The sequence below is a fragment of the Gymnoscopelus braueri genome, assembly GCF_963280865.1.
Source record: "Gymnoscopelus braueri genome assembly, chromosome: 16".
Lineage (NCBI taxonomy): Eukaryota > Metazoa > Chordata > Actinopteri > Myctophiformes > Myctophidae > Gymnoscopelus > Gymnoscopelus braueri.
Genome location: NC_137616.1, coordinates 28,441,929 through 28,455,388, shown reverse-complemented (window position 1 = coordinate 28,455,388; position 13,460 = coordinate 28,441,929). Strand labels below are relative to the sequence as shown.

The window sequence follows — 13,460 nt, the reverse complement described above, 5'->3', positions numbered from 1 at the left end:
GAAGTTACCTCCAGGCACTTTTCATGTAGAGTAGGTATAAAGACTAAAGAGTGCTCTTTATGGGAGGGCACATAATGTTAAACTAAGCAGCGATGGCCCGATAAAGTCATCCTAAACATGTAATTTTCAAAACTAACATACTCGTTCGGCAAGATGCTGCTGTATTATTTATATTAGACTTGGTGCCAGCAGTCTGCAAACTTTGGAAGTCAAAAATCGGAACAATACCTTTATCAAAATGTGTGGGAGGTTATTGGCCAAAAACAAAGCGGCCTGGTATAGCGCCAACATGAGGCTGATTTTAAAAAAAATAGGTTGAGTGTCTTGACATTCGAGACGTGAGCATGCAACGTTTAACGTTGATCGGTCCTGCGGTTTGCGAGATTAGCTGCGAACAAACACATGCACACAGATACACAGAGACAAACATGGACATTGGCAACAAAAAAAAACGTAATCTCCCCTCCTGGCCTGGCCGAGTTAGAAATAAGATGCGCTCTTGACACAAAAGGCTGTTTATAGGTAGCTTTCGGGACTTTGCCGCTGACCTGTAGGGTGTGAGGATGTTGAGGGGCGGAGGCTGTTCGCAGGTAAGGTAGGTCTCCTGCAGTGGGATGGGCAGCGACTGGCGGTCAAACAGCTGCTGGTCGTGGATGGTGGAGCTCCTGAACGCCTTTCTCATAGTGATGTCCTGGAGACACACTGAGGGAGAGAGAGAGAGATGTTTGTTGCTAAACTCCAAATTGTGTGTTTAACATTGGAGAATAGATATGTGTGTGTGTGTGGTATCATGTGAAAAAGAGAAAGAGAATGTACAAAACAAAAGCCACATACATGCTGGCACACATACACACAAGCTCAATCACCAACTCAAGCCCTCTGTAATAAACATAATCATTGACATTTAGTTCCATTATCATCACTGCCATCAAAAATCAAATTGGCACTGACTCATCTAAACACTCATCTGACTCATCTAAACACCTAAACAGAGGGAAATGTCGAAGCCGCTGTCATCCACTCATGGCCCATGCACTTTAGTGATTTGTGAATATCACGTCCCCCTACAAAAAGAAATCCACGTGGCCAGGCTGGGCTCGTCTGGGCTAGACCAAGGTCGTTTGTCACACGCTGTGGGAGTAATTGCCCTCCTTTCATATAGAAACATTCGACATTCGGAGGAGGAGGAATAACAGAGGGAAATCGATGCCGCATAGTCGAAGCTTTCAGACACAAAAAAAAAAGTTAAAAACAGCCTTGAGAAATTGCAGAGAGGATGAGAGAGAAAAAAAAGGGAAAATAAGACAGACACTCAGTAACCCTCAATCTGGCTGGGGCAACTAGAAATGGCGTTTCTTGGGAAGGGTTCCAGAGAGTTGCAATCAGACCTGAATTATGCATTAGACATGACAAGTGGGATACACTTTATTCCTTCTCCAGGGAGCGATGGCACTGTTTTAGTTACAGAGAACAGTGTAATGTGGCAGATAATGCTTAATCTGTACTCCATCGTACAGCGCTACAGCAGTATCACGCACCGAAAAACAGCCAATCTACAAGCTCACAACGTGTCACATCGCAACACATTGTGAGCTTGTAGATGGGAGACATACCTGAAGTATAGTCTACCATTAGTAACTCTGCAAGAATGCTACACTATTTGAGGCGCCTTTCTCCATATACCGACTACTGTATACACATACTTATAGTATAGATGTTCTCCCCTTAAACTTGATGACAGCAACAATGTTCTCTTCCAAATGAAGAGCTATTTAAGATCCGGTTTCCCTGTCGTCCAAGCCGTTGCCCATTTAGAATGAGAGCCATTTGCAAAGCAGCCAGTTTGACAGAATACCCCCTTTCCAGATTGCATAGACAGGCCAAGGCAATGACTCCCAGAGTTAGTGTTTAAGTAGTGGAGCGACAAGCTGCCTGAGGTGCTGCTTGACTATTAAACAAACACTATCACAGATCTGAGGTCTTGTGAAGGAGCAGAGCAGAGCAGAGAGGGGAAGAGATAATAAAACTGACATGGAAAAAGTGAGTCAGTGACAACGAAAAAATTGGTGGGGGTGAGAGAGAGAGAGAGAGAGAGAGAGAGAGAGAGAGAGAGAGAGCTAGAGGGTGGGTTAGACATGAAGGACTTTCCCTGACAGCTGATGGCATAAGGGAAAAACTCTAAGCGGCCTTATAGATATCACACACACAACAACACGCAAACATACTCTCTCTCACACACACACACACACCTGAAAAGGGACACTTGACGTTCTGGAGTGACAGGTCTGGTAATGGCACTTCTAAATCATTAGGGACTCTCAGCCCGCTTGCAGGGCACTTTACCGCATCAGCAACAGGTGTCCTTTCAGGGTCACAGGCTGTCTAGAGCCCAGGAGTACGCACAACAAGGCAGGCCAGAAGAATGGCCTCTTTAATTCATGCCATCTCCCCCATTCTTTGCTCCCCCGAGCATCTAATACCTGCAAGCTGAATCTTAATGGTATATATGAGCCACAATAGATTGCTATGTGGATAGATGGAGCGGTCTTTGTTGGAGCCAGACAGATAGTGCTGCTGGCCCACAGATAAGTGTTGTTGATGAGGGTTTTTTGGCACCGATCAACAAACACCGCTGCATTGTGTGTACAGTGTGTGTGTGTGTGTGTGTGTGTGTGTGTGTGTGTGTGTGTGTGTGTGTGTGTGTGTGTGTGTGTGTGTGTGTGTGTGTGTGTGTGTGTGTGTGTGTGTGTGTGAGAGAAAGAGAGACAGAGCAGCAGACGTGTCATACTGTCAGACGCGTTGTGAAATGCGGGCGTGAGAGAGTGCGCCGGACAACAAAGGGAGGGACGTCTGTGTCAGGATGGATTCGATGCAGAGTGGCCCCTGAGAACCCTCTGACTTCTGAGATATAGGCCCGCTGTGCTGATCGATACGGGAATTGCACACACAGTGCACAAACACAGCAGATGTGACCCGTGAGGGACATCTGCATAAAACACTCACTCACTCACTCACTCATCCACACCCCCATGGATGAACACATAATGTGTTGTCCGACAACCTAATTAGAGTTAAACATCTATTCAGCAGAACTACCAAATACACCAAGTCTGGGGATAAATTTAGCAAATGTGCAATGTCTTAGTGAGTGACTGTGTGCATGCGTTTGTGTGTGTTTACGTGTGTGTGTGTGTGTGTGTGTGTGTGTGTGTGTGTGTGTGTGTGTGTTAGGCTTAGCTGTGGCAACCTCTGATTTCAAGAAGAATTACTTATCAGTGAAAAGTGGGGGATAGTTTATCTCTTTCTCTCTCTCATATCTTTCCCTCAGATACCATGATAGTATCTCGTTAATACACTCTCGACTAGAGAGGGGTGAAGAAGCCCTCAACGCACGCACGCGCGCACACACACACACACACACACACACACACACACACACACACACACACACACACACACACACACACACACACACACACACACACACACACACACACACACACACACACTCTCACACACACACACACACACTCTCACACACACACACACACACACACACACACACACACACACACACAGCGCTATCTCCTTCAACCATACCCCCCAAATATATTCTATGAAGTTATCTTTTTTTGCATGTCTTCCCAATCCATGTCTCATAGCAGTGGAATCCCATGCACAGCCGCAGAAGATAAGGACAGGCTCAAACCAAGCTGCCTGTCAGCATGCTGCGCTGGCCAGCTTGCCTCTTGCACTTTGGCACAATGCAAATGTTGCCCTACTTCTTGTCTCCTGCACACCTCTTCCCTCTGTCTTCATACTCCCCCCTGCACCCCTCTTCCGTCTCCTCCTCTGCATTCTTATCGCCACCCACTCTTTGACTCTTCTTTCTTTTGCTTCAATTCTTTCATTGCTTTCCCCTCCTTTTTGCCCTCTCCATCCGTTAATGTCAATGACCCCCATAACTCTCAGTTACAGACCTGTAAGAGTCAATTTGGAACCCCCTCAAGAACCCAGAGGGTCCCTGGACCCGCACGGAAAATAGGGCCCCTAGTCTGGTGATGAGCACTAACTCGAAACATTGTTGGTGGATGTGCCAATAACCTGCATCTAAGGGAGCTACAGTACACTGTGCAGACCTTCTTTTATGTTTTATTATAGTCTTTCTTCGGTCCAGTACCTGCTTTAAAAACATTTCTGGGATCTGCGCAGCTACTTTGTATGTATGTATTGTTTGTTTAGTGGGAGAACACAGGCAACTTCAAGCTAGCAGAAATTAATTGAAGAGAGAAGTTGAACTAACTCAATCACACGGACGCACACATCTGCAATGCAAATAAGATTGGAAGCTCCATCTTATTTGGAGGTCACGGCATTTTAACAGTGTGCTGGGCAGGCAGGCAACATATGAGCTCCCTGTAGCCTGTATCACCTCATTGCATATGCTTTCACTGTGGATCCAATGATGCTGCACCCTATGCATAATGTTATCTATTCGCGGTGTTATATCTCATCCATGGCATTATCGAGTTGTTTTATGTGTGTCTGGGTGTGCAATTCATATGTTCGTATTTAGCCTGGGCTAGCTTGTTACAGTGTGGTTTTCGCAGTTTCCTTGGCAGCCGGACAGGGAGACAGAGACACAGAGACATAGTTTAGTCTGATGCAGGGATCACAGTGGCCCAAACATCTGGCCTTTACCCACAATGCTGTTGGATACAAGCCAAGCCTCTGGAGGACAATCAGGGAAGCTGCCTGGTGGGGAATAAGGTTCAGGAACATACATATTCAGAACGTACTACACACACACACACACACACACACACACACACACACACACACACACACACACACACACACACACACACACACACACACACACACACACACACACACACACACACACACACACACACACACACACACACACACACACACACACACACACACACACACACACACAATATGCATTTTAGTGGCTGTGTTCGTGGTGTGTGTGCATGTACAGTATGTGGACAAAAGTGTCGATTGTCTTTTCTTTTCAACAAACACACAGCAAAGTAAAAAAACTGCTCATTTAACCAAGTTTCACTTTTTACACTTAAAGAGTTATATCATTCATGATTTTACTGTGTGTGCACCCATTCCTTCCCCGTCCAAACCTCCAGTCCTTTCAGGCCAACAGCAAGGAAAAGAAATGCCCATCCATCACCTGCTGCCGTCTGGGGCCAGAAGGACCGGGGGACTGATTGAAAAACAAAGCTACTGGGCTAGACGACAACCGGGAGAGCAAACTCCAAGACAGAGCGAGAGAACGACAGGATGATAGAGAAAGAGAGGGGTGTAGGAGAGAGAGGCAGACTACCAACAGAAATAAAAGAGAGAGAGAGAGAGTACATAGAGAGAGAAGAGTCAGGGGGGAGACCCTATAGCGATCCAATAGCATGTCATAATAGACAAACACTCTGCAAAGATATCGGCAGAAATACAAGAACATAGCGAAAAGAGGGGCTCTCAACGAGTCATAATGCGACACGGCGTGTTGTGAGCTTGCAGATCGTCTATTTTCACCATTTGATGTACAACAAAGCACAGTACACTATACAGGCTTTAAGTGGTTAAGAGTCTAAGGATCTCTGATGGCTTTTTGGCCTCCTATAAGCCTGCAGCCACAGTGGGTGATATAATAGTTCCATTAAATAGGGGATGCAGGCCATTAGTTTGGCTGGCCAGGGTGATAGGATTGGGTGGGGGGGTGGGGGGGGGGGTGACAACACAAATAGCATTCACACACAAGATGGAGGGAGTGCAGAGATCAATCAGTGGAGGATGAGCGAGCGAGGGGCCTGGAGAGGACAACAAAGACGGAGGAGGGGAGAGGAGGAAGATAGCGGAGAGAGAGAGAGAGAGAGGGGCCTAAAGGTCAGTTTGAAGGACATCACCCTTTAGAGGAGGCTGCACAGAAGGTAGATAGATATGGGTGGACAAGGACACGCTCTGTGCATGTGTGTGTACATGTACAGGGCTGAATAGGCATACGCTCGCTAAGATAAAGCTCCTTTGACCTCCATTGCTGCCCCAGCAGAGCCTCGACATCCATCACACGGCCTCTCTCTGTCCCTGTCCCTCTCTCACCCTCTCCCTCCATCCCTCATGTCTCGCTCTCTCCTTTTATCTCGCTCTCTCTCACTCTCTCTCCTTTTAATTCCCTCTCTCTCTCTCCCTCTCTCCCTCCCTCTGAGAACTCCACTGACCTTCAGCTATGCACCCCGCTCATCGGCCCCTTCTGCATGCTACGCGTTGACTAATAAAACGTCTGACATTCATCATTCTTTCTGTGAAACCCCAGACTCACAAAAAAGAAAGAAAAAGAGTAGAGGAGAGAAGAGAGAGGCGTAAGCTTAATTTATGCTTTGGTGAAAAGGTTTTGTATTTTCAACAGACCGTTTTGTTTTTTTTGTTTTGCTGAAGCATAAATTAGGCTTCCTGAAAAGTCAGTGCGAAATAGGCCGAGTTCCACCAAAGCACTCTTGAAAATTGTGTGCGTGTCTGATGTGTATGTGTGTGTGTGTGTGTGTGTGTGTGTGTGTGTGTGTGTGTGTGTGTGTGTGTGTGTGTGTGTGTGTGTGTGTGTGTGTGTGTGTGTGTGTGTGTGTGTGTGCGCGTGCGCGCGTGCGAGGGGTTGTTTAAACTTGAACCCCCTATTCTGGGGGTTTACATTTGCCAGAAATAACAGATTACAAGCTCACAACGCGTTGCAAACGCACTGCGTTGTGAGCTTGTAGATCTGCTATTTCTGGCCAAGAGATTTGGTGTAGAAAAAAACAAGAACAGACCAAGTACACACTAAGTATAGAGGGCCTAAGTGGTTAAGGGCTCCACACAGGGTTTCTTTCACACACCTTCTGGCCACACAAGGGTTTCAGGTTGAAACCTTTTCGTACAATAGGCAGAGTACGATAGCGTGCATTAATACTTAACTGTCAGATTCATAGTCTGCACCCCACCCCCACTAATCCACCTCCCCCCGTTCTTATATTCATCCTTTTTACAGTTGTGATTTATGGTCTATTCCCAGCTGCCACTTGTCCTCCTTTCATCTCTCTCCATCACTCCTGTGTGTAACACATGCCCACACACACAATTATAGAGCGTCTCTATGCCGGGGCATGTTTGTATGTTTGAAATGTGTTTTATAGGGTGTTTGTACTTAGAGAGTGTGTGTGTGTGTGTGTGTGTGTGTGTGTGTGTGTGTGTGTGTGTGTGTGTGTGTGTGTGTGTGTGTGTGTGTGTGTGTGTGTGTGTGAGCGAGAGAGATCTGGGTATTGGGGTTGAATACGCAGCAACCCAGATCCGTCATTTGTGATGTAGTGCACCACCTCATGCACGCACACACACAAGTGGGACAGCGACTAGTATCTGCTATTCTCTTTTTCACTGCTGTGATCTACATCCTCAATAATGCATTTCAAATACTGCCAATATTAACTCATTCAGTGCCAAAAATATTTCTGGCTATATCACCCCTGTGCCAAGGCCAAAAATACATTGTAAAAAAAAAGTGCTTTGGAGCCGAGATACAGCCTTTTCAGTTAAAAAGTTAAACAAGAAGTGAATGGAGCAGCAAATCTTCAAATCATCATATCTTGGGTTCTGAACCTTTTTTTTCAAAAAAAAAAAAAAATAAAAAAAAAAAGATTTTTTTTTGAGTTTTTTTTTTTTTTTTTTTTTTTTTTTTTCCATGACGTCTCAGACGTCATTGGCACTCTGGGCTTATGAAAAACGTGACGTCTGCGACGTCATTGGCACTCAATGAGTTAACATAATACAAGCGTGTGTGCGTGTGTGTGTGTGTGTGTGTGAATATGAGAGAGAGAGAGCGAGAGAGAGAGAGAGAGAGAGAGAGAGAGAGAGAGAGAGAGAGAGAGAGAGAGAGAGAGAGAGAGAGAGAGAGAGAGAGAGAGAGAGAGAAATAAGGGTGGCATTTACTGGAAGTGAAACCTTCAGCTAACCACACCCCCAACTGTCCATCTCTCACGGATGCTGGATAGTCTATCATCTAACTCCTCCTCTCTCCACCACCACTCTCTTTTCTACATAAGAAGTGATGGCTTGGTCCATGTCATAATAAATCAGATGTCAGATGGTTTGTCAGACATCTGACAACCATTTTGAAACGGCAAACCTGAAAATATTCCCTGAAAGAATGGACTTCTCTGACGAGTCTATGTCATCGTGTGAAGTGTGCATTTTCATATCACATTTTGAATAAGCAACGGAATTCGATCCGAACCCTGTCTGTAAGAGTCAAACATTCGGGTTACTTTGATTGCTGCTGACTTGTGCGCTTCTGAAACTACAGCTAAAGGATGAGAGAACTGTCCAATTACTGAGTGGCAGCAGGTTTTTTTGCACCGCTCGCTCGCAGAACCCAAACGGGCAGAAGGGAAGTGGAGCAGTGGTGAATTTATTCTCAAGAGGTCATTATCTGGATCAGTCCTCTCTTGTGGATCTCTAACCTGCAGCGGGGAGACCATTTTGACCTGGCCTGGAACATTCTGCAGTGTGAGGCTTTTGCACTCCACTGCTTTTTACTGCAGTGGCCCGTGTTACGCACCCGTCCTCCCTCTCTTTCTCTCCGTCCCCCCCAAACCCCCAGCTCACTCCCCCACCCTTAAGCTGCAACTGAGCTGATCCTTATCCACTGTCTTCAGCCTATCCTTCAGACAACAGGGATAGAAGCCGGGCTAAATTATAACACAAGCCAATGGACACACACACACGTGCGTGCATGGCATGCGCACAAAATCTAAAATGCACCCTTATATTATTCATGTTACTGTAATGGCTAGCATTTTGCCAGAGCAGTACAGCAGCTGGTTGTTTTGCTTCTTGGTGCTTCTTTTTTATGTTCAGTTCTTTCCTAGGTGTGTGCTGAATTATATTTGGGTCGATGCTTGGACCCCGTAGGGTAAGAGTTTGTGTGTCTGTGTGTGGCTAAGAGATATAAAGTAAGGTTCTCTCTCTGAGTGTGTGTGTGTGTGTGTGTGTGTGTGTGTGTGTGTGTGTGTGTTTGTTGACACTTCAACCCCTGCAGGCTACTACGTAATGGATCTCAAGTCCCTGTATGCTGAGGTAATGTGGAGTCACTTACAGCTCAGACAGGAGTGGCCTGTACAACAGACTGCCTTTATTAGATCACACGCCATTATTCAATTAGCACAGTTATGTGGACAAGGATGAGGAGAGGAGAGAAGAGGAGAGGAGACTGCAGGCGAAGAAAAAACTAAAAAACCTTGGCTTTGGCTTATGTAGAAGTAGCCTGGGATCAATACCATTTTCGTGTTTCTGATCCGGTCTGGAGCGGAAATAACTTTACATTATGAGGCGGCCGGAACGGCAAATGATTCCACAAGTTTAAAATGTGTTTAGTTTGGTATAATCGTTTCGTTTCTTTTGAGATAATAATCGTTTGGACGTAGGATCGTAGGACGACCAGCGAGATTAAACTAATTGATTCGCATTATGTGGGGAACAAAAACTATGCGACGCCAAGCGGAACCCACCACCGTAACACAATTGTTTATTTCCTTTTTTTTTAAACTGGATCACACGGCTCAGTTTTAGAATGAATACCAGGCTTTCCTCCGCGGTGGAAAGCCTGGTGACGCGAGGTTAATATAGAAGTCCTTCCAATTCTCTTGGACTCCATTAAGCACTTAAACGCTCTATAGTTCGCAAACTAAAACTTAGTTGACTGGGATCAGCTCTGCACTTGGCTGGCTCTTTTTTCCCCCTCTGCACCTAATCTAAGAATAGGGATGCTAGGGTTCAACTAGTTAAACACTTAATCCGTGACATTTTCAAACACACAATTCCTTTGCTCCAACACTACATGATCTTGTATCATGGCATCAAAGCCATGAGTTTGCTCTTGTGGAGAACCAGGTGAGTGTACTATTGTCAAGGAGGCAGCTGGAGAACCATTGTGCAATGCCATAAACATCCCACTGGCCCAAGGGAAATCGATAAGGCGCCATGGAGCGTGGCATTGCCTCGTTGTAGTCTTTCTCTTCTCCCTCTCACTACCTACTGTACCCACTATGCTCTACTCTCTCTCTCCCCCTTTCTCTCTCTCTCTCTCCACCTTCCACAGGAAAACCCATTTTACCTGACAGTCCCTGCCTATTATCCCACTCCTTTTTTATTAGCGCTCGCAAACATATCCCATAGATCCAATTTCCCCCCACAAGGAGAGGCTTGTGGTGGGTGGTGGGAGAGCGAGCGCCCCGGCCAGAGTAGAACCTCTGGCAGCCAGCTCTCGCTTTCTAAACCCGGGGTTTGTTTCTACTGGAGGATGAAAAATGACACCGCCTTATAGCTGCCTGTTCCTCTAATAATGGCCATTAACACTGCAGGGAGAGGAGATACAGTACGTCCATATAAGTGTGCGCACGCACACACGCACACGCGCACGCACGCACGCACACGCACACACACACACAGTTGACCCATGTGAACCCTGAGGATTTTACTGTGTGCGTGCTCATTTGTATTCAGTTACACACATGTGCATTGGCAAAGGAGCGGCTGGGGACTGGGGGAGAGGGGACGGTTTGAAAGTTTGAGAAAGTAACCTGTGTGTGTGTGTGTGTGTGTGTGTGTGTGTGTGTGTGTGTGTGTGTGTGTGTGTGTGTGTGTGTGTGTGTGTGTGTGTGTGTGTGTGTGTGTGTGTGTGTGTGTGTGTGTGTGTGTGTGTGAAGGTAACTCACGTTCCTCCTCTTTGGGGTCCAGCTGTGTGACACTGATGGAGAGACGATCGACACGCTCCTGCAGGGAGTTGACGCGAAAGGAAAAGGTGTGGGCCTCGTTGAACAGCTCCCCAAACAGGTCCTCCGCATACTTACCTACACACACACACACACACACACACACACACACACACACACACACACACAAGCACACACAACGTGATACAACGCATAAGCATACGCAAAGCTGTTCACAAATACACAGTACTGACCATCACAGTCCATCACAGTACTGACTGGACCAATAATCAACTACTTTACCACTCACTTTGGAAATCTAGTTTAAATCAAGAAAACAAACAATCACAACAGACTAGAAGCAGGTACTTTTCATGTTTTAAATGTTCTAAATCATTTTGCTTGTTTGCAATATGCGATAATTTGGGTGAATTTGTGCGAAGAGTTGCACAGTGCAATTTTCACTGTTAATTTTACTCTGAGAGCAGGGTCTGAAATTAACACCAGCTATGTGGGTAGATCTTTCATTTGGCAAGCACGTTTTAGAAACCACCTGAGACTTTGGCGGGGTGATTTTTTATTCATTTTCTGCAACAGAATATATATGCATTGATGGTTCAGTGCTTAACAAAACATCAGCTTTGCACCAAATGTGGGTACGTTTTTCAGTTGGCTGAAAAGTATGTTTCAGAAACCACCCGACACTTTGGCAGGTGATATTGTTCTGCAACAAAATATCTGCATTGATGGTTCAGTGCTTAAGAAAATACCAGCCTTGGTGTGGCTCATAGCACGGGCAAATTTTTTGCAATAAAATATCAGAATTGATGGCTCAGCACGAGTATGGTTTGTAACAAAATATCAGCCTTGGTGGCGCTCTAGCTCTAGATTGATTGATTGATTGAATACTTTATTAACAGTTTGCAAATAGTACACTGGTACGATTATACAATGGTGCTAAATGGCACAAAAAAAAGACCTAAGAGGGCGTGTATGTTTCAATTGTGGTTCCATCTCATGTTCTCATCAACACACCAGTAATGTCTAGGTGTTGGAGTGTTCCATAATCCATCACTTGTCTACCTCCACTGTGCTGACATGTGCTATATTTCCTATGTGCACATACACTTTTAGACATATTTAAGGTGGACCTATCACACAATCTCCACTGTAACGCTTCATTTCCCATCATGCATGGAAAGTTAACTACACAACCCAAAACCTCTACCAAAGTTTAAATCGTTTTAATCCATTTAAAATTGGATATTATGCAGTGTTATCATGCAGATTAATTGTGGCTTAGTAAAAACATGTTTGGCAGGTATAATTTTTCATCTACCACACATTTGGCTGGTGAGCTACTGTCTGAGTGTAAAATGGACTCAAATGGACCCTGATCCATTTTTACACTCTCAATGTTAAATTGAAACTGACGTTGACAGTGTGAGTCATCGGGGCAGCTAATGTAGATGTTTCCTCATTTTCAATGGAAAAGAATGTGTGTGTGTGTGTGTATTTCAACATCTTGAAAGTATTTTAAATGCATGCTTTTTAGCAGTTTCATCACTTAGTTCCCCCGTGACTTTGAATTGAGGTGGGGTTATTGCGGCAGTTATAATGTCCTACTAAAAGTAGGCATAGATTTTCCTGTGCAAAGCGCGCAGAGCTGGACACACCATTAAGTTTTGGCATTCAGTGCCGTTTGCGTAGCGTGTCCTCGACACTAACCATTTCCCATTTACATGGGATTTATGTGCACCCATATAAGTGTCTGTGGTATGTGTGTGTGTGTGTACTGCAGTAGTGGAAAGTAACTAAGTACATTTACTTAAGTATTGTACTTAAGTACAATTTTGAGGTATTTGTACTTTACTTGAGTATTTCCAATATCCAATACTTTTACTTCTACTCCACTATATCTCGGATCCAGATATTGTACTTTTACTGTACGATGCGACGCATTTTGAGCTTGTAGATCGGCTATTTTCAAAAGATTTTTATACATTTGAAAACTTGAAATGGGACATTCTGCATAATGAGTACTTTTACTTTTGGTACTTAAAGTAAAATTTGACCAATACTGTTGTACTTTAACTCAAGTGAAATTTTAATTCCGGACTTTTACTAACAGAGTATTTCTACATTGCAGTATTGATACTTTTTACTTAAGTACAGCAATTGAGTACTTTTTCCACCACTGGTGCATGTACTGTATGTGTGTGTGGGTGTCCGTGGCACTGACTGAGGCTGCTGAGTTGGCGGATGACGTTGGCCAGAGAGACGTTGGTCACGCACTCCAACTCGTTCTTGATGTTTCTGGGCAGCACCGTGTGGCACAGGTGCCTGGGCTCAATGCTGCGCTTCACCAGCGGCATCTTTCTGCAGCGATACCGCTAACCTGCAGACCTGTCAGGGGAGAGGAGAGGAGAGGAGAGGAGAGGAGAAGACGCTTTATTAGTGCACCAAGCCTCGCTTCCTTGATCCTTTATCTGTCATGGTATATGAAACCTATTAAGTCAGACAGAAGAGCTACTGTAGGTAGCGAGGATAGAGGAGGAAATGGCCCTCATTACATTGATTGCCTTGCTATCATTGCACCAGAATGATCACAACAGAGGAGAGGGGGTGGTGGGTGCCGGAGTGGTGTGTGTGCGTGCGTGCGTGAAAAATCACTATTGGCAGAAATACAGT

General features: G+C 45.2%; 1 protein-coding gene across 3 annotated transcripts in view; it reads right to left on the bottom strand.

Moving 5' to 3' along the window:
- The window catches only part of wasf1 (WASP family member 1), a 102,650-nt gene that overhangs the window by 34,497 nt on the left and 54,693 nt on the right, over nt 1–13,460 (bottom strand). For all 3 annotated transcript variants that reach the window (XM_080453762.1, XM_080453764.1, XM_080453763.1), the window contains exons 2-4: nt 13,012–13,175; nt 10,773–10,907; nt 549–702 (exon numbers count right to left, since the gene is read on the bottom strand). In XM_080453762.1, coding sequence (XP_080309888.1) covers nt 549–702; nt 10,773–10,907; nt 13,012–13,144 — 422 coding nt within the window. In that variant the 5' untranslated portion in view covers nt 13,145–13,175. The remainder of the gene's footprint in view (nt 1–548; nt 703–10,772; nt 10,908–13,011; nt 13,176–13,460) is intronic.